The following is a 27123-nucleotide window of genomic DNA, read 5'->3' as shown; positions in this document are numbered from 1 at the left end:
CCCTGCTCTAAATATAATGTTATATGGGGGACTGAATTTGGGATCTGGAACCATTCTTTAATAAAATCATTCCTGTCAACTTGTAATGCCGCTCCTTGTGGTCCTACAATTATGTGCTGTGAAATGAGGGGAACTTTCTTGTCTTTTGTTTCTTGCAACCACTTTTTCTCTATGTCTACTCTTCTCAGTGGGTCATATATCATGGTACAGTGGAATTCTAATTCAGGTAGCTTAGGATCTTTTAGTTGTTCTTTAACAAACTTTTCCCATTTTTGCACTGTCTTTCCTACCTCTTCCTCTAAATCTCCTATCCAGTAGGCATTGGCCTGGGGGGCTGTGACTACCATTTGCCTAACTCCCTTGCTGCTTATGTAAATACCTTCAGGGGAACATGATATTTGTAGCTTTAGTTTACATAGGGCGTCCCTCCCTAGCAGATTAACAGGGGTCTGTTCTGATACTAGAATAGGCAGAGTTACTTCTTTGTCCTTTGTCCTCAGACGCACTGGAGCCGTTATTGGAATTAGCTGCGTTTGCCCGGAAAATCCTACTGTCTTTGCGAACTTGCCAGACATGGGGAGGTGTGAGGCATGACTTGAACTTATACAGGTATAAGTTGCTCCAGTGTCTATCATCATTGGTGTGTTCTTGCCTTCAATATTGACCTGCAGCATCGGTTCTGTGTCAGCATCTTCCGTTATCAGTGGGTGCTGACCCCTCCCCGTAGGATCTTCTTGGCAGCCCTAGTATCCGATATCTGGACCACGCCATGGGTTGACTGGTCCCTGTTGCTGTTGTCCTTGTTCTGGTTGATTTTGTTGGTCCTGCCAGCGGGGTCCCTGTTGATTCTGCTCTTGCCATTGGGGTTGCTGTTGCCCTTCCTGCCCTGGGGGTCGCTGCTGCCTCTGACCTTGCCATGGAGGTCGTTGTGGTTGGCCTGCTTGCCATTGGGAACTCTGTTGCTGGTTTGTATTCCAAGGGTTGGTAGGACAGTCTCTTCTGTTGTGCCCCTGTTGACCACATCCCCAGCATGAGTTCCTTCCTCTATTCTGTCTTCCTTGCTCTCCCTGCCCAGGTCTTGGGCCAAATCTATTTTGTTGTTCAGGCTTCACATAGATGACGATAGGTGCTGGCTGCTGAGGTCCACTTCCAGGTATCTGTTGCACAGTGACTGCACCCGGTTGCTGTGTCATAGGAACTGGGACATTTACTGGAGCCATCATTGCTGCATGATCTTTTTCTTCATCTTTGTCTTTGACCATGGCTTGCGTCTTTTTCTTTCTTGCCAGTTCTTCGAGCTGCAGCTGTACCAGTTTTCTTTGAAGTTCTTTTTCTTGGTTCCTCAGCTTTAGTTCATTACTTCTATACTGTCTGACTGCATGGGTCACATGATCACAGAACTCTTTATGTGACTTGGAGTTCAGACCCACTACATCTTCCAGCTTGGTCTTAACTAGCGGAGGCATTGCATCAACAACAGCATTCCTGAACAATGTCGTCATCAATAAGTCTTCTTCAGGATCTCTTTCAAGTTCTTGCTTCCACTTCCTCAGTTGTTTCTGTATGTATGTGGCAGGGTTCTCTTCTTCTCCCATCTGTTCTCCCTTGAGTGCTCTGGGATCGATGCGATTGGGAAATTCGTCTCGTAACCCCTGCCATATATCCCTTCTATATCTGTCGAATGGGTGTCCATCAAGATCTGGGATGTCAATCGCTCGGATGTGTGCTGCTCTTAAAAGTTCATTCAGCTTGGAACTTCCCACGCATTTGGCAAGGAGTGCTTTGATATCCCCCAATGCCAATAGCTTCCCTGTTGTCTCCTCCTCCAGCATTCTTATCCACTTGCCTGCCCCTTCATCTAGGTTTGGTAGACGTGCAACCAGTCCATCCAGGTCTTGAGATGCCCATGGCACGTATTGTGCTTGAGCCCCTTTTATCAGTATGGGGAACTGCTTCCCTTCTTTGGTGCCGCGTGACTTCGGTATTGTGGCTTCAGGAAGGAGGGTGGTACTTGCAGATCTTCTCAGTCTCCCTTCTGGAGTTCGGGTCCAGGGCAGTAGCCACGGTTCGAGGTCTGCATCCTGGAGATAGAGACTGCCTGTGACCAGCTTTCGCTCCCCTTTTGGCAGACTTCTTGTGGCCGCTCTCGAACGGACTCTTTGGTTGCTCGCTGGCTGGCGTGTCCTTTCTTGGCTACTGGCTTTTACGGCATCGTCTTCTTCCTCATCTTCTTCTTCTGAGGCGTTGCCTGAAACTTGACTTAAAGCATGTGCAGAATCTGTATGTATTTGCATTAGATCTTCTGTCATACTTTCGTAGGTCTCCTCACGTCTCTTTGTCATGTTTTTCAGTGCCTCTGCCAGTTCTCTATAAGGATCGGGACTGCATGCACCTCTGCCTTCCTCATCTTCTGGGTCTCTATAAACTGGGGATTGTTGACTTGCCCTGTCACCTTTTCTCTTTTCTGCTTCCCTTCTATCAGGTGATTCTGTACCTATTTCTACCTGCCCTTCTATTTTGACATCTCCTGATATTGCTACCATTGGCATTTGGGTTGATGTTTGTATCTTTTCTAACTTTTGGCTGGGAGGTTCATAGGGAGGTGGCTGAGTCATTTTCTCAAAGTTTTCTTCATTCTTCTCATCATCCTTTTTTAACACTTCTCTTATTTTTCTCATATTTTTCAGGAAATTAACTCCTTCGTTTCTGAACAGGTTGAGTACTTCCTGTTCTAATTTTCTCTTTTCTTCTCGTTTTTTGCTACTGTCTTTTGGTTTATAATTTTTAATTAATCCCTCCATTTCCTCACACACTGCTACATCAAAGGTACCATTTTCTGGCCATATTGTTCTCAAGTTTTTGGTTCTTGCGGCCCATTTTTTAGATATTCTTTCTATTGAATTTTTGCATACCGGGTATCTGGACCCCAACAAATCTACAGGGGTGGATGACATACTTAAAACAATGCACAAATCAGTATTATTCTTAAATGTATTATTATAAAGTGAAAATACAGAGATTTTAAATGTTTTTCATTTGTTTATTTAAGCATTAAGGTGCAAACCAAGACCTAGGGTTCTCTGGGGCTATTTCCATCACCAATTTTTTCAAAGTTACTGCCACAAACTGTTGAGGAACCACTTCTCCAATTTCATTCCAAGTACACAGTGTCTTGCTTGTCCAATTTACATATCGAGTTTCTGCATAGACTCTCACCTCGGGGAAACCAATAAGCCGCCCAGTTTGTCCTCGCCCTAAGGAAAACCCCTGCAGCTCTCCTATCTCAAAGTAAGCCCCTGTGAGCCTACCAATAGGGATCCTTTGAACCAATAAAGTTCTCGCAGTCAGACCTGAGGGACAATTAGATCTGTTATGCTGGTAAGCACAGACTTCATTCAGGTAGTGATTCAATACATTTACTTTACAACAATTTTTAACAATCTCTTCCCAATTTATGTAAGGCCACTCCGATTGGGCAATTTCTAGATTTCGAATCTCTGTCAGTTGACTCAGGTACCAGTCTTTTCTTTCTTCTAACAGAATTTGTTCTATCCCCTGGGCATCAATGTATGTATCTTCTTCCCAAAAATGATTTCCAATTCCCTTAGTTTCAAAAAGTACTTTTCTTAGCGTCAGTATCTTAGTATGAAAGGCCTCTCTTCTTTCATAATCAAGGCCTGGCCCCTCTTCAGCCATGCAACTGTAATGCAGTGCACTGAAATAAAAACAACATAAAGCAAAAATCACCAATGGGGAAAAAGTTTAAGACATGAAATTTAACCATTAATTTAAGATCATTGATCAATATGGGCAATGAGAGTTTCATACCATTCTATAATAATCAATAAGAAGAGTAATTATCAAAAACCTCAATGTTAATCCTCCAATATGCTGCAATAAAATAAAAATAAAACACAGTAGCTATTGGGGAAGGGTAGTTTTATAAAACTTGATGCTAGAAATTATAAGACTCAATTTTTCCCAGGGGGAATACTCTTACAGCTCAACTAAAAATGTATTTGGTTGAGACTAATAAATCAGATACTTTCAGATCTAGACTCAAAGTATTTCTGCTTTTATAACTTTTGTTACTATCGTATCTTTTATTATTCCATTTGCTTAGAAAAAATGCAGTACATGCATCATATTGTGACCATGGGTGATTTTCCTATGTTGGTTCTCACACAGCCTTTCAGCCGTGATCATCCCTAATATATCACCTTCTTTTATCTGGGTGTTTGTCCTATATGAGCTCTCACAAGGCAATGCCCTGATCGTCTCCTATACACCTCGTATTCTTTTTTACTTTGGTCACAATATATCAGCATACAATGACATTTTCTTATTTTTTCAAAGTATCATATTATCTATAATCAAATTATTACCAAAATACATTCATAACTCTTATTTATATCTTAAACTCATTCCTTTTAAAATAAAAAGCTTTACTTATTATAGTTTTATAGTTATCTATTCTCTCCCTTGCTCCTTTACACATGCTTTCTCACACACACATAGTCACCGCTCATTCTGGGACTGTGGCCAGCAGCCCCTCCTTCCTACTCTCTCCATTTCTTTAGACACTGACACTGACACAGACAAACAGAACTATTCTACATCCCCACGTGGTTCTCTTCTTTGCAGTAAATTCACAATAAATACATGCCTTCTCCAAGCAGGCAAATACCCTCTCAAAACGGGTAAGACTTATTTACATGGCCCACTCACTAAAGGCCGTTACCTTCTCAAAACAGGTAACACTTATTTACATGGCCCACTCACTAAAGGCCGTTACCTTCTCAAAACAGGTAACACTTATTTACATGGCCCACTCACTAAAGGCCGTTACCTTCTCAAAACAGGTAACACTTATTTACATGGCCCACTCACTAAAGGCCGTTACCTTCTCAAAACAGGTAACACTTATTTACATTATGTCTAGACATCATTCATTCGCCTTCGTTCATTCTTTACTTTGAGACCTGGGGCCCTCCTGCAATATTAGTGTCAATTAGTTCTTAGACTGGAGAAGCTTTTTATAGACATCAACTCTACCCAGAACTCACCTCCGGCAGACCACACAGATATAAAAATTTACACTTTAAGCAAAAGCATGCTCACCTGATCTGTGCAGTCAGCCGGATGATTCGCCCCCGGGTGTCGTCCGATGCCTTCAGCCTCTGCCCAGCCCCACGTTGGGCGCCAAAAATATGTTGTGGAAAATGTTGATCTTCAAGCTCAAAAAATTGCTCAGACAAGGAAGGTCCAGGTGTCAAAGTTTCAACTTTATTTGTACAAGTCAAACAAAGTGAGATGTTCCAAGTCCCCTAAACATCTGAAAACTTGGTGTTTTCCAGCCTCTACTTATAGTGAAACTTTTCAAAGGTGAACCAATCAGGTAATTACCCGTTATCAACTTTATTTTTTATCATCCTAACTGTCCTTGTCTGCCACCATTATCTTTAGGCAACAAGGTTTCATGTCTAATAGTGGAATCTCAACCTTGACTTAATTTTTTAAAAAATAAGTTGTGCCATCTGGCTTTTCAAAAATGAGCTGTGCTATAATTTATTTGGGTCTGGCCTTCACACCATCCCTGGATTTTGTATTACTGAAAATGATTAAAATAGTTCATAAAGTCAAGAATCATGCATAAATGTATTGATTATATCATTCAAACAATCTTATCGTTCCAATACTCATCTCTAAGTTAATGTGATTTCTGATCTACTCTCTGATCTACTCCAATACTCATCTCTAAGTTAATGTGATTTCTGATCTACTAACACGTCTTTGTTACAAACATTCCTATGAATACTTCTTTATAATCGGGGTAAATAAAAAGCCCCATAGTACACAGAATATGATCAGAATTATACACAATAATCACAGCCTGAAAGAAAGAATAGGAGCACATGAGGTTGAGTAAACAGACAGCATCCGGTGCTGGAGGCAACCTATGAAGGGAAATAATGGCCCACATCCTGTCCTTTATGAGCTCACTTCCTGTTTGACCTATAAAAGGTTTTACTGGTATCGCTTTAATGCAGTTCCCTGAATCTATCTAAGCAGAAAGTACAATAACACTGAATCAACCAGTGAAACCAGTCTCTGTGAATTAAAGAAACAGTTCACCACTAAATGATTTAGGATAAACTGAATTGAAAATTGTTGGCCGAAACCAAAAAATATATATGACTTGGCCGAATCAAGAACACAGTTTTTTCGCATTTCCTCTATTTATTTAGTTATCTTTTTACTATTACATAAAATGGTCAAAATGGGCTTTTTATATTTTGTCTTTGCTTTTCAATATATTAAAACATAACTTCAAATATAATTGAGTAGAACATGTAAATTAATTATTATTTTTTCTAATTCATTTTGGTTGCCAAACATTCGGTGCAATCCTATAAATGATTATCAGAATGATTGTTTTTATTAATTTATGTTTCCTTTATCATGCCCTTCTTTGGTACTCTATGGAACAGGGAAAAGGATGCTTGTTTGAGAAATCACAAGGGTGTTAATAATAACAGACTTGTACCGTTTTGTTGAAATAGCGGGGGTTTGCGTCTTCTTTTTTTAAAGTCGCATACCTTTCAATCCTTCCCAAATGTTCATTTGAAGACACGAGCTTGTCATGCACCAGTAATAGAAAAGAAGACACTGGATCCAAAATCACAGGAACAAGGTCCAATCTCCTCATCTCTTGTTCTTACAAGCCCTGTCCACTTAGCAGCGTGTTTTGGGAACAGGACGGGTGATGATGCTTCTCCACCTGAGCGCAGCTACATCTAAACACACAGAATAATGGAAGAAAAGATGGTGAGGATGTGTTTCCCGACCGCCACAAACATCAGGAGAGGCCACCGGAGAAAGACATGACAATGGGAGGTGTGGAGAGAGACCACCAGAGTCTAAATCCAGCAAAAATGAGTTGTGTTGTTTGTTTGCATGCGGTGTTGTGCTGTTAGACACAAAACCAGAAATGTGCCAAACTCTGCATAGACACACAGCAATACTCCACCATTGAAAATAAGAGAAAACAAAGAGATATTCAGATAACACTCATGTCCTATGTGTTACACAATAGACAATAAAGATTGCGTCTCGTGCTATAACTGTCTGACTGTCTGTCCAAAAAATATATATATATTGTTGTTCATTCTCTCCTTTGCTTACTCCAGCTTTAATCCTCCTAGTAGCATGGCATTTTAAACTAACAGGATTGTTTGGCATGTTTATATTCTCACCTACATGTAAATCGCTTTGGATAAAAGCGTCTGATCAAATGAATAAATGTATACTAGCCGCTGTAAGTAAACTTATAAAAACATTTTAATATTAAGATAACCATGTGACAATGTCCAAATACACCAATGCTCGTGTTCTGCAGCAGTAATTATGTAAAAAGATTTCAAGCATCTAGTTCAAAACGGCTTTAAAACATTATATTTGTCATAAATTCTGTCCTTTGAACTAAATTTTTTAAATACTTATGTATTTACTAACACCGTTGGATAAACATATGAACACAATGAAACAAAACAAAAATTTTGCCTGAATTTTGAGCTTTATTTAAACATTTTACTTAAAAGACTATAATAAAAAATGAACTATAATAGATTTATTGGGAGGTTTCCCTGCAGGTCAGCTTTTGCTCATCCCATATAAAAGTCCCAGAGAACCAGAAGTTGCGATCGTTTTTACTTCTATATTTTGACGCATTTATGAGTGAAATGGAATTTCTCTGATGAGAAAATAGTGGGCGTCATCTTTCGCTACGATTTGACTGGATATATAAAATAGCCGTTGCATTTTGACATGGAACTGGCAGCAGACTGAAAGTTGAAGGGGAGTAGTTAACGGATGCTCGGCCCAAGCCATATAACATACGTCATTTAAGATGGATAGTCACTACATAGTGCATTTTCACATTTTAAGTTAAGATTATGAGTACACACAAATTTTCTAAAAGAGAATGACCCACATTGATAATTTATTTAAAATAAACGCTGCAAAATAGGCATTGTCATTTTTAATTTCACTTTAAATATGTCATTTTGCAACACTCCGGTTAATTCATGAAAATGGTATTTCTGAATATTTCAAACATCCCATTCTATCAATGAAAATGTTCATGAAATAAAGTTTTTGGCAGACCTTTGAGGGAATGTGTCCTGTTGATGGTACGATAGAAATATTCTCGAGCTCTTTTGTGTTCAAAATGTACACTTTAAGAAAAATACTGCATGATGTTGTATTCTATTTCCACTATCATGAAGTAGACTCTTGAAACAGATGTCTAGACATCAGATTGTGACATTATATTTAGAAGTGTGAAAGTGTAGACAAACGCCAGGTCTCCTGATATCTGCTGGTGTAAATAAATCCTTTTGTATTCACGTTTAAATGTATTGTACAACACTGCTCATCCAAACAGAATCCAAGCTGGATTTAATCTGTTTTTAGACTCTATATTAATGAGCAAAACCATGTTTGGAAGTTCTGATTATAAAATAGAAACATGTAAAACGTTTTTTTTTTCTCCTGTAAAGCTGTTTTGGAACATAGGACATTGTGAAAAGAGGCATGTAAATAAAATTGAATTGAATTGCTGTTAAACTTTGAACCAGGTGTGATTGCGAAGGTTTATTTTGCTAGCACAGAGTGGTTAACATCTGAACATCATTTGGATTTGGTTTGATTTTGCCAAACACCATTAAGGTCTAGAGAGTTTGAAAACACATGGAGAGAAGATCAGAGATCCGGTCACAGAACCAGAAGACAAACAATCTGTCCAACTCTCTCTATCAATCAAATAATCAATCAAAGCTTGGAAGACGTCGTCCTCACCAGACCAAACAACATAAGCCATTGAAGTCAACAATGCGAGACACAGTCGGGCCGGGAGGATTTTCTTCGTGGTTCTGTTTCTCAACTGGGAGATTACGAGCGCTAAACAAAACAACATGAGGACGCGGAACTCCACACCAGATGTTGACACTAAACAAAAGCCGTGGTGATGGGGTAGGTAAGAGTGTGGTAGGTCAAAGGTCAGGGCAGAGAGAAAAGAGTCCAAAGTGAGATATCTTCAGAAACTGACTGAGAGCTGTGCATCAAAAACATTTCACCAACAAACAACTTATGTAAGAAGGAAACCTTTTATCTCCATATTTTGTCCTTTTTATTTTTTGAAATAAAAATTGGTCACCCTTCACATCTGTCTGTGGGTTCTGCCAACATTTAAACAATGAAAAGTACACCGTCAAAAAAATAGGTCAGTCAACTTAAAATAATAAGCCAACCCATCACAAGCCACTTGACCTGAAAGAATACGTTTAAGTCATAAGTTGTCACAACATAGACAAGTTTACCTAATGAACAACAGAACTAAATCTTTATTGTGGGCTGAACTTAAATAGAAAATACCGGTTGTACCGTTGTGTCATGCATTTACACCTCAACATTGAACGCACAAACCTCAACCATGATAATAATCAAAAACCATCATTCATTAAAAAACTCTAAACAAAACAGATAAATAACAGTAACAACAATATTAAGACGTTAATTAAGCCATTAAAAACACAATTGAACTGTTGCTTTGCTATTGTTTGTTCAGATGACACCACTTTGCAAGTCACCCAAACTTTCTGACAAATTTTGGCCCAAAACTTGAGAATCTAAATCCATTCAACAAAAATAATCTTTGTTAGAAACATATTTAGGCTGATTATGTTCAAGTCACTTTATTATCTTTGTAGGAAGAACATTTTACAAGTTAAATCTTTCACAGTGTATTAATAAGAGGCTGTGACTAAACCCTTGATCTCCTCTAGATCCTCAAACCGTCTGTGAAACGTTATAACTTCACCTCGTCTCTATTGTCAATGTATCTGCATTGTAAATCCAAAACCCTGATCTTCTCTAGATTTTCAACCATCCATTGAAATCTATTCACAGGTTGATTATTGGGACATAACAAGTAAACAGGCCCATTATCAGACAATCATGGACAGCCGGACATTGTCCGTGTCATTATTCGTCTTCTCCTACACGATCATCAGAGATTAGCGGCGCATGATAATAGGAAGTAAACAGCTGCCCGGCACCGCAGATTGTGTGTGGATTTCATCACCTGCTACTGTGAGAAGAGCCACCCGAGCAGGGGAACAACAGCACAGAACTGACGTTTAAAAGATGATTTCATCGCTCCAGAGACACGGCATGCGATGCTGTCACACGGGTCAGGGCCCTTACCGCCCCACATGCGGTGGCCTTCAGGAAGTCTGGTTTCCAGGGTCCCCTGGGTTTAGGTCAAGGGTCAGTGGGGTATCAGGAGCGGGTTAAACGGTGTTGGGTTTCTACTTACAGATGTGTTGCGGAGATCTGGATCAGCAAAGAAGAACAGCAAAAATAGCATGGGATGCCTGAGGTCATACTGACAAAGTTTCTTTTTCCAAATGTGCAAGGATGTGCAGAAATGCAACATGATTTCTTAAGTGGACAGTTATACATGAAGAAAAGGCAGACGTGGGACCCACCCCCCGGTCACTGGTCTCTTTACACCCCAGCCCTGATCTCCTGACGGACCCCCGTGAGGCTCATTGTACCTTGAACAATCACAACAACACGAGTCAAAGTACAACAAACCCTCAATGTTTAATCTAATCTTCACTTTCTTTCATGACCGCGTGAAGAATGGCTCAGACGCAGACGGTTGTTGTGAACGTTTCTGAGTAATGTTTGCTAGAAAAAAAAGACATTGGTGATAGATTATCATGGTTATTATTCATTTATCTCCAGTTATCTATTCACCGTCCACACTGTATATCTGTGAAATCTGTGCAAAACAAAGTCATATATGTTTAGATTTTCTCTGTTTAGATTTACCAACACTAGAATTAGCAGTTTAAATGCATTTTTCAAAAGTCAGCCCCAGGCAAAGTCATAATCTATATGAATGCTTTACATATCAACAAGAGACAATATCACACATTTTTTACACATAACTACCTTCACCGACAGGTGTCAGATGTATGAAGTCAATTATTCAAAAATACAACATGTATGAACAACAGGTGAGCTCAATCACATGGACACGTGTGCAAAAGCTTTTATATTTTTTTATCACTTTAAAGGGACAGTTCAGCCCAAAATGGAAATTTTGCCATCATTTACAGAGAAAGATATTTGGAAGAATGCTTGTAACCAAACAGTTCTCAGACCCCATTGACTACCATAAGAAAAATTACTACTTATTTTTTTCTTCTGTTGAACAGAAGAATATATTTGGAAGAATGTATAGAAGCGAACAGTTCTGGGACACTTGACTACAATTGTAATATTTGCTACTAAACTATGGTAGTCAATGGTGCCCAAGAACTGTTTCAGCATTCTTCCAAATACGTTTCTCTGTGTTTAACCAAACATTAACGTTTTTCGAGAGTTTTTTGCGTGAACTATCCCTTTTATTCGAACAAACTTCTTTTGTTAAAGCTATATTTTAAATAAACCCTGCTTGTTTTGACATTACTGTACAATGTAGTGTGGAGATAAACACCACAGTTAATACGTTTGGAGTCAATTGAGTGAAATGTTTCTCTTGAGCTTAAAAAAACTCCTTAACTCCTTCCTCAAAATTAGTTTTGTAGACAAACATATTAATTACATTAAAAAAGTAAGATTTTATGTCTTCTTAAACGAATCAGTCAGTAAGAGCATATGTGAGACCTTTGGAAAACTTTGAGAAAAGCACAATTGTGTAAACTGATGAATACGAAAGATAACTTTTTAGTCACAAGACAATTCCCCAAAATCATACGATTATACCTTTTGGTGTTTTAAGTTTACTTTTATTCTGACCCTAAACGTTTGAACACACAGAATAGTTTATCGTAAGCCAGCAAGATCATTTATATGAGCTGAATGAGGTAAAAACATCACACGTTTATCTTCACATAAAATAAAAGTACACATTTATACGCAACATACATAAACACAAGTTGTACAGATGTTATGTGTGGGGGTGTTTAGAGGCTCGTACCTGTCCGCCCCGTGTCGTGGTGGGATGGTCTCGCGCCTCACAAGCATGAGAAACGAGCGCGCCTCCAGTATTCAGTCAGTGCGCGCGGCTCGTGCCAGCTGCATCAGCTCCAGTCGAGTTCTCATGTGGGGAATAACACGCTTTTAAACGTGGAGACGGATCACACTGTAAGGTAAGAATAAAAAAACACTTATTATATTACTACTCATATTAGATTCTGAGGCGATGGTCAAAAGTCAGAAATCTCGCGTCATTTTCGCGACGAAATAAACTCGTGAAGGACGTTAAATTAATCATTCTTCACTTTTAATGCACTTGTCTGAGTTTAGATCTAGACGTGGCGTATAACATTTACTTTTAATCGGCCTTTTCTTTTCGTGAGTTTGCAGTTTGGATATGAATGAAACTTGTGTTAATTGTTTTTTATTCTGATGCCATTGGAGATTTAAAGAGATGAAGTTATGTGTGGAATGAGTGCGAAGTACAGATTATGGATAAAGTCCGTGTTTTGTTTTAATAACGTTAACTAAATTAGCACTTCGTTTTCATGACACAAACACACACATGTGTCGTAAATATTTCGGAACTTTATTAGCCTATATTGTGAATTAGACCACGAGGACATTTTACTGTAAATATGTTTTGATGTTTACGTATTTTTCAGTTTTCAGTATTGTTCATGTTTGTAATGCTACAGTATGATTTATAACATAAGTTTATTTAAGAAAAATAAAGGTTGTATTGTTTAGGATATAAAACAGTGGTAAAATAGTGAAGACATTCCCCAGTCGGCCATTGTTGCGTCAAACAGTTACCTCCACCCCCAAATTCTATTGCTAAAGCATCCTTTTGCTGTTTCCGTATTTGGTGAATAATTTCAAATAGTAGAATTATGTTTTAACAGGCCCATAAACACATGTTTTACACTCAAAGGGTGTTAAACTAATAGCTTTCTTAGAGTTATTTATGTTTTTAGAAAGAGTGGAATATGACATCTGCCGAAATCATGAAAGTTTATAATGTTTACAGAGTTAAAGCACTCAGAGTAAGAGTCTAAAGTCAGATTAGTGTAATGTGAGATGTGTTAAAGAGATCTGCAACTAAGGCAAAGTAAAGTGAGCATGTGTGTTTTTGGAAAGCATGACAACCATAGCCCCAAACAGTTTGTTTTGTGACGCTTAACAACATTGTTTATAGATCTGGCTATTTTAACCCTCCCACCAAATAGGTTTTATTTGGGTGAGATGTGCAGACCGTGCATTCACTTTCTGCCAGGTCAGCACTATAAAGCCCTCAGGGTTAGTCTAAACACACCATAAAACTAAACCGAACGCTGGGATTTCACCTGTTCTTCAGCCACACCGGTGAAGTTCGCTCATGCTGGTGTATTGTCTTTTTCTAAAATAGGATAAACACGTGTCTATGGTGAGGTTTTGCTCTTTGTCTCTTTCGTCTCAGCCTGTTGGGTGTAAAATGTAAATACTGGTGTGATGCTGAGAGCCGTGATGCTTCTCTGTAGCACTTTCCATCTCAAGAATGTGTTTGAAGACATTTCTTGTAACTGTAGCTGGGAAGACCAGCGTTACTTTTCTTTCCTACAAGAGAGAAAAATCACAGATGAGATCTCTTTAATGTTGATATTCTTACCTAGACACCAATGAGCGTAAAGAACATATGGAAACTTACTGAAGTCTTACAAAAGGGATCAAAACTATGTCACAAACTCATATCTGAACCGCAATGAAAAGATTAGTGTGTTTAATATGAACTCAGAGACATTTCTCATCCAAAGACTTGATCATCCTGTCTATATATATATATTTTTAAATATATATATAATCTATATAATCTGTCTATATAATCTAAATTAATTTGAAAGTTTGATAGATCTAAAGCTATATATTTGTACACAAAGATTAGTAAAAACCACGTCAAACTTTTTGCAGTATTGCCAAATGATCAGACGTCACACACAAATGATGACGTCCAACAGGCCCAGAAGTAACAAGCTCTTAAAAGTCTTTTGAAGGTAAAAGCAGGCATGCACACTTTTTATTAGTGTCAGCGAGAGCTCCAGGGCAGAACCGATGTGTGCCAGACCCGGCCCGTCCCCATCTCTCATCTGATCCATTGACAACTCTGACATCACTGAGATGACCTGGAGGGGATGATGGCCAACATAAGGTCCTGTAAGACCCCATGAGCCTTGATCTGTGACTGGAAATGAACCTTAAACGAGAAACAAACCTCTGATCACATCAGTCTCTACCTCTGAGTTTATGGGTAACCCGACAGCTGGTTTTTTTGTTGTTGTTGGAACTTCTCAAAGCCAAATGTTGCTTGTCTTTCAGTCTGCTATTTTCTCCTCGAGTGTAATCATGTAAACAGTCATTTCCCCAAAAGAAAACGTTAGATTTGTAGTGCTAATGTGTGGTTGCAGGACGGCTGTGTGTTAAACCCCCCGCAGTAAGAGCGAAGCTCCGGTTACTAATGACAGGGTGAAGGGTCCCGTCTCCGCGTCTTTATGTGTGCTTGTTATGGGTTGACTCATTCATTTCACTCCCTGCACACCTAGTCCTCTTGTTTTTTTCCTTTCACCATTGCATCTATTACTTATAAACCTCATGATTTATTTATTCGTGTTATTATTAATATTAAATCAGCAAATCTGAAAGGAACCCCAGGTGGTCGGTCTGACAGCTGTGAGAGCGGGTCAGTCTCATGTCCTTCTGGGAACTTTCTACTTAAAAGCTTGGAAATCTAAATTAGATGTGCCGTATACGCTCAACTGATTTCAATTGGAGAAAAAAGGATGCTAGGGGCGATTTTATATTTCTTTCTGGTTTTATACTTGCTGACATGGACTAAAAGGTTTTTAGCACTAATGCAACAAAATGAGGAGCAGATGATGCATGAGATGCATAATTGATGCTTTTTGCGCTGCCACACAGAGAATAATAGGATAGGCGCCTCATAAATTGTCTGAATGAATTGTTCTGGGCGAGCTTCATTGCTATTTGTCAATGACAATAACTAATTGGACAGCAAAAAATTCACCGTTAAAAGTTGTATATGACCAAAACCAACTTATTTCTGCGGTGATTCTGGAAATGACGACATAGATGAGAGAGTTTTATTGCTCATAAGGGGTGTAACAAAACTGATTTGGATTGTCAACGATTAAATTTCCAGCGATTCGATGCATTGATGCCACACGTGAAATATCGATACGAGAGACCTTTATTTTGACACTATCGTATTGTACCACTATGAACAGTCCGATATACACCCCTGTTGATCAGATGTTGCCCTTTCGTAGCTCAGGAGATTTGATTGAATTCTCAGTCGTGTTTCATTTAAGTATCAACTTACTCAGTTTTTTCTCCTAATACGTATTAGTAGGAGAAATAAAGAATGTTTTTATGACATTGTGGCGATATTAAAGTTCACTCATCATGTAAACACAATACTTCCGACATGACTTAAAGGCAGCGATGATCACACATCATCTTAATTGTCCTCGGATCATCCATCCTGTCAGGTCCAATCAGATTCATCGCTGCCGCCTCCATCTTTCAGCACAGATGAAAGAGGCTGTACTGTGTGTCATCGCTCTGACATGATCTTTGCATGATGCTTTGAATGATGTAGTGGGGCACTGAGGCAAGATCTGAGGCTATTTCTATGCCACTCAGAGTCTGGACTGTTAATGAGAGAAGACAGCTGAAAGCTTCACTGGAGGTTAAGAAGGAAGAGAAAATGGCAATGATCATGTGGTGTATTTAAAGAAAAAGAGCGACTGAGGCCTAACCTGTCTCTGGCGTTCTCATCATTGAAATTAGTCAGGCACATTCGGCTGTGTTGATGTCCATATTGATGCACTGATTCACAATGCAATGAAACATTCAATCGATAGTGTCACGTAATGGATACAACAGGGCCTAGAGGAAAACATCCAAACATTTCCCCAATATAAACACATGTACAGTGACATCAAAGAAAAACCTTTGCATAGAAAATAAACCGAGTAATCAGAAATTTCCCAGTTTATAAAAAGTAAAGGTCTTTGCACATACAGTCGTACTTTTTCCTATGTGTTTTTTTTCGCAATTTGGCGCCCGTTTGTACGGTGTCTCCGAATTGTCAAAACGCCTCTAAAAAGGGTTGATACGGAGGCCAAAAACGCAAAAAAACAAACCCATTCATTTAGAAAGTTTTTTTTTTAAAACAAAGAGATGAAGTATACATTCAATTTAAGTTTGATGCACATCTCAGAATAATGTAACTGGAAACTAGTTGTTGCTTGAAGTTTACTATTGTTACACTTTTAAAGGTACACTTTTAAAATCTAAAAAGTGGGGCAATTTAATTTAAAAAGCAGTATTAAAATAGTACACTTCCAGGTGCACTAGTCTTAAAAATTACTACACAAAGTATACTTATATAAACTAAACCTGAATTTTGCTAAAGCATACTATATATAATAGACTTGAGGTACTCTTATTTTTGTAAAATGAAAGATTAAATCGAATGATGCTCTTTACATTTATTATTCTCTTACCAACAACTGATAACAAACAAATTTTTGATAATATTGACAAAATTGACAAAGCAACAGGGCTAATAGATCTATATTGCTTTTTCTGATATATACATAGTCTCGAATGGTTGATTTTGAAGTGTTACATGCTGGTTGTTATTTAGGTCACATGACGGCAATGGTACAGTTGAGCATTTGTCAATGAGAGAAAAGAGAGATCAGGATTATCAGTGTCATATTAAATGGGTTGATGGGAGGGCAGCACACTGGATTTTCCCTCTGGAGATGTTAGTGCACCTGACAAGTTACATTGGTTTGGCTGTTAACACTTGTTTGGACTTTCGATGGCTTTGACGTGTGCCTGGCACATCAGAATATCAAGTAAATGTGTGAGTGCACGCATAAGCCCTTTTCTAAGGAAAATATCCACACGCTGACAAAACAGGAGGTTAGCAAATGTGTTGACTTGTCAGATCCTGAGAAATACGTGTTAACAGTGAAAACAAAAGTGATCACTTTGCCCCGAGAGGAGATTTTTCTTACACGGACAAAAGCAGATTAAAGAAATCAAGTTAAGACTTAGCCTTCTATCCTGCCACAACACATCAAAATAATACTTCTGAAAAGCCTTTTCAATGCGCACAGGTCAGATCTATGTTTCTTTACATGCCTCAGGTTTATTAAATAAGTAGTTCACGTCGGAGGCTTTCGATCAGAAAACATTTCCACATGCCGAGCTTTTGATACGGGCACAGTCAGAACACGGTGCTCCCTTTGCAAAATGTATTATGCATAATAAAATCAGTCTGTGTATTATGACGGGGAAATTTCAGCAAAACCTTTAGTCTTTAAGACAAAAAAAAAACACGGCATGTATGATCCTTCATCCCGATCACCTTGTCTTGCACAGATTTTAGACTTTTAATGACCTGACCTTCACCATTTTACTTGCCGGTAGCTCCTAGACTTCTGTTCCTGATCTCCGCATCATGTTATATTAGTAAAGCAGGTCAATGTGAGACGGGTGTGTGTTGAATGAAACAATACAATGTTTTTCTAACACTTGTAGTTTTATCATAACGTTTTGTTATCTTAAAGTGATTTTTCTAGGGTGTGAACCTGCAAGTTGATAAGACCAAAACAACCTTTAACTCGGCCTTCAATGGTGTTAATGGTCCTGTTTTTAACACCGCATGATTCATAGGTCACCAGATTGAGTTAAGGACCAAAGAAACATTTTCACATTTTAGATTAGATTAATCCAAACACGGCCCCGTTCCCACCCGGTATTGACATCCGGTCTTCGGTTATCTGATCAAAAGTGGGCAGTGAAACACATTGTCATTTACATTTTGTATGTCGCTTTAAAAGCATCTGCTAATTGACTAAATGTTAATGACATCTGGTATTTACATGTGTCTCGAAAAGATCCTTTATAAAAAAAAAGTGTAATTTTGTATTACAATTGTAGGACAGAAACAAAAAACATCCTGATTCTCTTTATATTATTCAAGTCAGGATTTAATAATTGAATTCATGAAATAATGCAATTAGGTTATTATAGTTTTGATTGTAGGTTTATTCAAATTTTAAATTCACTTTTATTTTTAAACTTTTAGTTTTTCTATGTTCATTTTATGTCATTTTATAATAATTTTGTTCATTTTTTATGTTGCTATATAAGGTCAATTTTTATATTAATTTCGAGCCAACAATTCAATTTTTCATTTCTTTGAGTTTTTCCCCCAAAAAAATATCATGTTTAAACTAAACTAACCTTTACGAATACATTAAATAATTATTTGTCAAAACAGCAATCTCTTTTAAATAAAACAGTTGTTTACAAGTGTGTTTATCACTGCGTCGTTTGATGGGATCACCCGAGACAAAACCGGGTGTAAACAGGGTCACACGACCCGGATGAAAAGACGCCCATCCGCTCACCCTGCCCATCAGTCTCCGACGTTCTACTCTCACATTTGGCACGTTTGAATGACAATAGCAGCACAGACTCTGTTGAGTATCCACCTCATGATGTGGAGTGAATTTAGAGGGTTCTGTGGGGGTGTGTTGTGTTTAAAGAGACCCCCGCCCTCCCGACATCATACATCAACTACATAATGACAAACCACACCTCAGTATAGACAGGAGATACACACCACCACTGCTTTTGTTCTGAGGGTTAGTCTCTGTTGAATTTTATTGTCATGTCATCTCTTTCTCTCGGCTTCTCTTAATAATGAGCCACAGCATTCGGTCTCACTCTCAAGACCCAGAGGGCTCTATTGTCTGGGCCGATAAATAATGCACGAGTTGCTCGGTGTTATAGTTCCTTTTTGATCAAAAATCCAACATGGGAACTCTTTGGCTGGTCAAAAACATTAGTGAAGAATTGAGAAAATGTTCTTCTATCACAAACACATGCAGGACAAAGAAGAAAAGACAGCGTTAATGAGTAATATAATATAAAAAAATATTTTAAATACACAAAAAGGCTTTCCTATAGTTCAGTGATAAGAGCATGGCATTAACAACGGCAAGGTCGTGGGTTTGATCACAGGGGATTGCACAATTGTATTGCATATACCATGCAAGTCGCTTTGGATAAAAGCGTCTGCCAAATTCATAAATGTAAATGTAAAATCCACGAGTCTTAAAATATGCACAAGAAAAAACACAACCAAGGTGCATGAATAAATAGTCAAAGTCTTACGTTCTTGGTTTCTTGGTTTGGTTCTCGTGTGGTCTTCAGGAGACCAGTCTTAGATACAACCCGACAGAACACATCTGGTTTCTCTTTGACCTTGTTGGATGGCTGTGATCACCCCTGCAGGCCCACCAGCTTCATGAAAGTCAGAAAGATGAGAGAAGACGGAATTAACAGAGCTTAATTACAAACCACTGAGTGACCAGAGCAGGTCACGTGTCAAAAGATCACAGCCAATGTTACCTTTCATTTATTTAGAGCCAATGAGGGGAATACAGACAAAAGATCAGATGCTGTGAGAAGTGATGTGTATAAATATGCAAAAATTCCCGTAGGAATGTGGATGGATATCTTTTACAGTATATAAATCTATTAGCATCAAGTGAGCTTGTTTTACTGATAATAAAAGCCCTTTCTCAATTCTTATGTCTTATTTTCACTAACAAGACAAATGTTAGGTCATGTCTCTTGACTTAATACGTTTAAGATACTTTTACTTTTTAACAAGACAAAAAAGCTTAGTAAGAAATTCACTTTTGCAGTGGGTTTGTTAAACCTCCTCGTGTTAAATAATGTTAAGCTCATATTGGGTAAGATACTTGCTTAGTTTGATTGAAATTATATATTTAGTATTCAGTAACATAATCATAATCTGATTGAATTTGTTTGCATTACATGCATTAACCAACATGAACTCTATGAAGACTAAACAGTGTAGATTTTGTCAAGCATTTATTAATTTTTGTTCATGTCATTTGATGCCAATTGTTGATGTTCGTTCATTGTGCAAAAACTAACATTAAGAGATTCTACTATTCATGAAAAAAAGGAAATGCTAACATTTACAAACTCAGATGAATAAATGCTGCAGAAATATTTATATTTATGTTCATTGTTAGCTAATGCATTAACTAATGTTAACAAATATGTTGTTGTAAAAATATCTTAATAACCTTCTTTAATTAAATGTAAAAAATGTAACATTTTGCTTTCGTCAATATAATATTAAGAGGCAATGTTTAGTCAAAATTCTCTGTACAATATATACTGTGTACAGTGTGACTTCTTATTACTCAACTATCTTTAAAAAGCCTCTAAATCTAGAAGCTTCTCATGCTCAACACCTGTTCAAAATTCTTTCCCGGAACTTTCCCAAACAATAGATGCTTTTCCCGTCCTCACTGACATCTGGAAAATGTTGCAGTTCCCCTTCAGACGGGATTTATTGCGTTGGACTTCAGAGGGGGTTCATGAGAGGCTGGAAGACAGAAAGTCATTTGAAATAAATGCAGATCTCTTTTATGTAAAGCCATTAATTCTTTTCAAAAGTTTTGATTTAGGAGAGGTTTTTTTTTTCCGTTGAGATAAAGCTGGCAGTGGGCAGACCTGGATCGAGTTTAATTCTGGGTCAGTAAATGACGACGGTTATACCAGAACACGTCAAAGTTCATTGGGTCACATGAACATGTGTAACTGAAATGGCACTTTATAGTTTCTTTTTCCTGTGATGTGTCATGTTTTCTATTCCTTTTCGAAACTAAAGACACAGTTAAACATAAAATTGTAATATTGTAATTGTAATTGTTTGTACTTGTAATATTCTTAATGCAGTAAATCCACAGAGTTATGAGGTTTAGTAACTACACAGCATGTACAGAATTGAATGCAACAAAAAGTCGTGCAGCATCAGAGGAAATGTCTGTGTTTCATAAGCTCATTTTGGAGTCTCTAGAATACATGTGCTCTCATGCATTATGTAGTAACGGCCTGAAGGAATGCAAATGTGGCATGAGGGTTAAACTAATGCGGACCAAGTGATGTGAAGCCCATTATTACCCTGCAGAATGAATGCACAGCGTCTTTCTAAATGCATTCGAGAGTAAATGCGTGAAATATTGTGTGCTTACAGCCCAACGATCTCAAATATATCAAGAGTGTACAATGTACATTAAGACAATTTGGCAAAAAAAATTATTCATTATTTTCACTCTCATGTCCATTAAAACCTGTATGACTCTTTGTTCTGTGGAACACACAAGAAGATATTTTGAGAAATGTTAAGAAGGATTCAACGTGGTTTGGATAACAGCGTTTTTAAAATATCTTTTTTCATATTCTGCAAAAGTGGGTTCAGTGCATGCGTAAAGCAATGTAGTCCCAGACATGAATATCTGTCAGCCATATGGCGTGTGTTTTGGGAGGTCAGCCCCTTCTTTGAGAAATGCTAAGCAGAGTTAACTCTGACTCTTTTTACCTTTTGTCTCCGCAGGGTTCCAGGTACAGACGGAAAAGGACATGACCCTTGTCTGTTAAACTCTGAAGTGCCCCGGTGCCAGCTCTACAGGTCAACCCAAGCGGAACGGCGCAGGACAAAAGCGGACCGACCCAGAGACCTGAGACAGATATCAAAAAGCAAACAGTCAAGCTCATTAGCTCAAGACAAGCCAAGGTGAAAGGTTCTTTCAACGTATAAAGGGGTTGAAACGACAAAAAGGAAAGACGTATTCAGAGCGAATGCTGACTGCTATTTATGCCGCTCTGTGGTGAAGAGAACGTCTTATTTAGGATTGGGCGGAAAGGATTTCTCTAGATAGAAATGTGTGTGTAAATACAGCATGAAGATATTGGATCGTCTCCTGCAAAACTGCCCAACAAAGTGACTAATTATAGCAAAGCCCAGCTGCCAACTGTTACTTAAACCTCCCAGACTGATAACTCAATTTTGGAATGACACGATCCTAAAAATGGATCCCAAAAATTCCCAGTGATTTAGAAACATCATCATAAAGTAACTGATTGGTTTCCGTTACGATTCCTGTACTTCCGGATAGGACAAAGCAGCCGTTTTGTCTTTTCTTATTGGATGTGTTCTTCCAAAACGTCAAAATGAAACCCTTAACCCCCATTGGTTCGCCCTCTCCCCTGCGGCTCCTAAACAAGGGTCCGGATTACCTGCGCCGGCAGATGGATTCCGGAAGCAGGGGTCGTTCCATCAGCGCTGTTGAACGTCTAGAAGCAGACAAAGCAAAATACGTCAAGAGTCAACAGGTAATCAATACCAAACAAGAGCCTGTTTTAGTCCCCTGTGCCACCCCTCCACCGATACCCCGTCGCAACTTCACAACATCTACCCCCTCGACGCCTGTCCTCCCCGCACGCAGACAAACAATCCCGTCCTCTTCCTCGCAGCTCTCAGGTGATGACAATGAGGGCGACTCAAGAAAAGAGAACTTTCAGAGCGAGGTGGAAACAAGCAACCGAAACAATGCAAACAAGCCCCCCGCACCTTCTCTGAGAACCCCAAACACTAAACCATTAGTCGCCCCGCACAGCGCTCCCATGATGCGCAGGAGCACCGGCAAGCGCATGCTGCGCCCGGACTCGCTGGTCATTTACAGACAGAAGAAAGAATGCAAGAGTCCGGACAACCCCGGTGGAAACGTCAATGCGGAGGCCAGGGGCTACAGCTTCGTCCGGAGGCTCTTCCAGGGATCCATGCGTGAGAAACACAGCACGAGCGAAGCGGCTCACAAAATGGTGATCAGTGAAGAGAAGGCCTCTTCGTCTCGGGACGGGGACTCACGGATGTCCTGGTCCAATGACAGAGACACAGTCGATGGAGGAAATGAGACGATGAGATCGAGCAGATCCGAGCGGGATCCCTCGATGCCGCGCCCTGAAAACGACAACTCTGGCTTTCTAGAAAAACAATCGAAGAACAGCATGCTTAACACTTTACGAAACAGCATGGGTCACTGTAACAATAATGACATGGACCCGTGGAAACCGGTCGTTCCACGAATGAGGTCGGATTTAAAACGTTCAAAGTCGGACTTGCTTCTGCGCTTTTCACTGGCCGTGTCCGAGCAGGAGCGCTTCTTTGATTTCTGCGGACTGGACCTGGATATGGTGGAGAGACTCGGACCGGATAACTTTTTAACAGCCGCCAGTTCGATCGACACACTCTCGTTGCTCCTGAGGAGCGTGGGAGGAGGCTCGGAACCCAGCGAGTTTTCTCGCCACTCAGGGGACGGACTTTTTCAGGATGAGCTCGCCGAACAGATCCCCACTGGTGTGTCTATTATTGAGAGAAACGCACGTGTTATTAAGTGGCTATACGGGTGTAAGAACGCAGCACAGGAGGGCCCTAAAGAGTCAACGGTTTGATCAACAACAACTAAAAACAAGACTTTTATTCTTCAGAGTTGTCTTGAATAACATTCTGACACTGAAGAAAATGATCACTGCAGATTATACTGTATTTATTTTATGAACAATTTGTATTTAAGAGATTTCTTTAGCATTCGCAACCAGTACCTTCTTATGAAGATGCTATATTCACAATGTGGTATTACAAGTGATATTACTTCCTGTTCTTCTTAAATAAGGTCCGTCCTGTTACAGAAACAAGAGTTATTTGTTTAACATAACTTCACGAACATCTTGTAATTTCAAAAAGAAACCACTAAGCTTTTCACTGGGTCTGGGAGACTAACGCATGAGCCCTAAATGAACCATGTGTACCTCAATTCCCAACTGTCCCCGTTTGGTTTGTGTGTTGCCTTTTCTTCCTTAAACGCAGGCGTTGGAACAAACACACAGACCCCCTCGCGGGGATATTAATGCACTGAACTGGAGAGAAAGAGTGAGAGTGTGTGAGAGAGAGAGAGAGCGAGAGAGCTATATGTACTGATCAAATAACTTATTTTTAACATCAAGTGTATGTTGGGTGTTAACAGCAACCTGATTCATTAAGAGTGCCAAAGAAATGAGCACACATACTCTGTTCCAAACCCTGTTTGTTGTCTACATAGGCAGCTGCCTTCTAAGTCAGCATCACAATTTTACATTTAGTCATTTAACAGACACTTTTATCCAAAGCAACTTAGTAATGAGGTAAACCAAGTATTAAAGAACTAATAACATATCAGTCATAATTTATAAGTAACTGAATTAAATTGCGTTTAAACATTACTATAGCATACATTGAAGTATACTATAGTACTTACTTTAGTAGATCAATTTACCAGTTTATACTATAGTATACAATAACAAAGTATAGCAGTTACTATTCTTTTACTAAAGTATACCACAATTTACTATAGTAAATACAGTGTACTACAGGATTTCATTTAGATTGACACAGCACACATCAAACTTGGCTTAATATAATACATTATTTAGAGATGCACGGATAAATCAGCCAATAATCGGTTATCGGACGACAGTTTAAAAACAGCTGAATACAACCAATATATCCTTTCAATCAAAAGCGGACAGGAAAATGCAATGAATTTGTGCTTTGTATAGGAAAATTGAAATCACCAGTTGGATGTTCAATGAAGTAATAACATTCAAAAAGTAAAGAAATATTCATTAAAGAATCGGTATCGGCAGATATCACTCTAAATAATTGTCTATCAGTATCGGTTGAGAAATGTAATATCGTTGCTTCCTTGATATTATTATTATATTTTGTATTATTTAAATATTTGACTAATGTAAAATGCTAAAAATATCGTCCAAGTAGACAGTTCTCTAGGGTTTGGCACACAATCACTTTATCCTTCTAAAAACTACCAAAACAAAACCCTAAACTCCATTCCCATGTTATTGCACACATAGGCATTGCTTTGACTACTCTGATAAAAATGCTTTTTCTCCACATTCATCTAAAGGAAAATAATATAATTGACATTCTTCTGTGAACACTTGAGGATCATGGTTTTGTGTTACGCCCAACATTTATCAAACTGGAGAAAGGCCAAAGAAGAGAACTGATGGGGTCACACACTCCTGATGCAGGACATGGTGATCTGTTCTCAAACTAAAGGAGACGTCTGACTCCCATCTAAACACATTCACCAGACACTGATTCTTCTTTAAATCCCCCGACATTCATCCGTCTCTATCACACCACTGATAAATGGATTAGAGGTCCTCGCCGGCGTGCTCGGGTCAAACTGCGGCCCGCAAACAAACATGTGGAACTGTGATGCGTAATACAAATCTTTCCAGTCCACATTTCCAAATTGTTTTGTGGCTTACCTCCAACAGTCAAGCAGCACCTGAGATCTCTCTCCTGCATGTTTACAGAGCAGTTGTGTGTTTGTATATGTTTCTACAAAAAAGACATGTAGATTTGAATCCAAAGAGATGTTTCACAGGTAAAGTAAAATAAAGTATATTTCTGAACTACCGTTTTCTTGGAGTGTGAAAGTGATTTTAGTTAACTGATGCATGCATGGAAAAGACTGTTTGTTTGCATGCATAGGGTTTGTCCTGTAAACACATAAAAAAAGGAAAACTCATGGAAATGCATTGAAGGCGTTGAAGATGGAAATGATGTAACTGGAAAAATAGGATGACACAAGCTAATGTTGTAATCATTGAATGCTGTAATGTAAAACATGACGCAGTCGGGTGTACGTGTTAGCACAGGTCTGATAATTACACACCTGTCACTCTTATATTTCCTTTAATGTTGTTTAAACAAGAGTTAGCTCTCTGAAAGTTTATTGGGCTGCTAACTAACTTTGTGCCAGAAGGGCAAAGAACAAAACTACATGATGTCAAACAGCTCATCATTGGATTGGTGGTTTGTAAAGGATGAGTCACACTTCAGTGAAATCTCAACATCTCTCATTCCGGCTCACGGCTCGAACTCTCACTCATTCTCAAGTGCTTGTTATCCTGAAACCATTTACACAACATGCAACGACACACTTTAACAAGGCTGGTAGGAACACATTAACATTTCAGCTTCACAGTAACCTTCACTTAATAATCTTTAAAACATTTCCAAATACAAGAGTGACGAAATAAAATTATTCTACTACAAATTCAAATATGTTAGTTAGGAACACGAGAAATTGCTCACACATAAGCCTTTATTAAAAAGATCTGCTGTGTATTTGCTCTGTTTTCCTTCAGCACATGTGAATAACGCAGCTGTGCTTCGGCCTGTTGTGATATCCTGTTTTTGGTTCTCTATAAACTGTTTTCTTACACATTTGGTTATCACAAGCTCCATGTAAACAGACAGCACCCTCAGACAGCTGGCCTGGGGTGGAAAGGGTGAGAGATCAAGGGTGTAGACGTTCTCGCAATCTTCCTCTTTATTCTACACGTAATCTTGAAGGGTGATGACAGATGAATATTAAAACTTATAGCTATAAGCGATCGACTTAACAATCCTCACAAAACTCTATAGCCACTTTTTATAATAAGTACATATCATAATAATAAATATTCCTTTAGCTCAAATCTTCCTACAGCGCTTTCACATCACAGAAAAAGCGGTCAAATTACAGAAAAAAGACTGCAAATTTGTATGAAAAACATGTAATTTTAAACGGTTATTTTTTACGATATATTTCTGCCGCTCCTGCTGTTAGTATTTTTTTTAAAATGATTCTTCTTATATATATATATTAACTGTAAAACTGTATTGCAACAATGAAAAACTGTAGAGAACAATAAAAATTAATTTGCACTGAATTTACTCCACATTTTGTAAGGGAAACACTCGTAGCTGTTCTACATCGGATGCAGCGCTATGAGACAAGAGACAATAGAAGACATTATTGTCCACACTGGATGAGGCGCGATGCGACAATCCCCTTAGAACAAGCCGTGTGTCACGCTGCATCACGCCGAGTCTGGTGTAGACGTGTGTGAGTTTAGTCTGAAAAGGCTATTGGGCAAAGCGTGCAAAGATTTCCACTCTAACTGTGCCAGAGCAAAATAATGGGATTCTGTCCATAGTTGCCCTCATCCACTGGAAAGGAATGCACATCAGGCTGGACCGGGGTTATGAAGTGT

At 38.7% G+C, this 27123-nt stretch overlaps 2 protein-coding genes across 4 annotated transcripts; one reads left to right on the top strand and one right to left on the bottom strand.

The window, feature by feature from the left end:
* Positions 1–743: 743 nt before the first annotated feature.
* On the bottom strand, positions 744–12429 carry LOC130432826 (uncharacterized). Of its 3 annotated transcripts, XM_056762357.1 has the most exons (4): positions 12408–12429; positions 12053–12217; positions 6600–6797; positions 744–3715 (listed from the first exon to the last, which is right to left on the bottom strand). In XM_056762357.1, exon 4 carries the CDS (start codon positions 2952–2954, stop codon positions 744–746), a length of 2211 nt encoding a protein of 736 aa, XP_056618335.1. In that variant the 5' UTR covers positions 2955–3715; positions 6600–6797; positions 12053–12217; positions 12408–12429. The 3 variants fall into 3 exon arrangements, with proteins under 3 accessions (XP_056618335.1, XP_056618336.1, XP_056618337.1); XM_056762358.1 differs by lacking the exons at positions 12053–12217; positions 12408–12429 and having other exon boundaries at positions 6600–6915; XM_056762359.1 differs by lacking the exons at positions 6600–6797; positions 12053–12217; positions 12408–12429 and adding an exon at positions 5122–5864.
* Positions 12137–25494, top strand: fam110d (family with sequence similarity 110 member D). Its single transcript, XM_056762360.1, has 2 exons — positions 12137–12224; positions 21569–25494. The coding sequence occupies exon 2, from the start codon at positions 22186–22188 to the stop codon at positions 23464–23466; it is 1281 nt and encodes a 426-aa protein (XP_056618338.1). The 5' UTR covers positions 12137–12224; positions 21569–22185; the 3' UTR covers positions 23467–25494.
* Positions 25495–27123: the final 1629 nt, after the last annotated feature.

This window comes from Triplophysa dalaica, chromosome 12 (assembly GCF_015846415.1).
Source record: "Triplophysa dalaica isolate WHDGS20190420 chromosome 12, ASM1584641v1, whole genome shotgun sequence".
Lineage (NCBI taxonomy): Eukaryota > Metazoa > Chordata > Actinopteri > Cypriniformes > Nemacheilidae > Triplophysa > Triplophysa dalaica.
Note: the sequence above shows the minus strand (reverse complement) of the source record. Positions and strands in the feature narration are given on the sequence as shown.

Bases quoted from the DNA above. Each gene is read 5' to 3' on its own strand.
- LOC130432826 (XM_056762357.1), bottom strand. From the start codon at position 2,954: ATGTCATCCACCCCTGTAGATTTGTTGGGGTCCAGATACCCGGTATGC.
- fam110d (XM_056762360.1), top strand. From the start codon at position 22,186: ATGAAACCCTTAACCCCCATTGGTTCGCCCTCTCCCCTGCGGCTCCTA.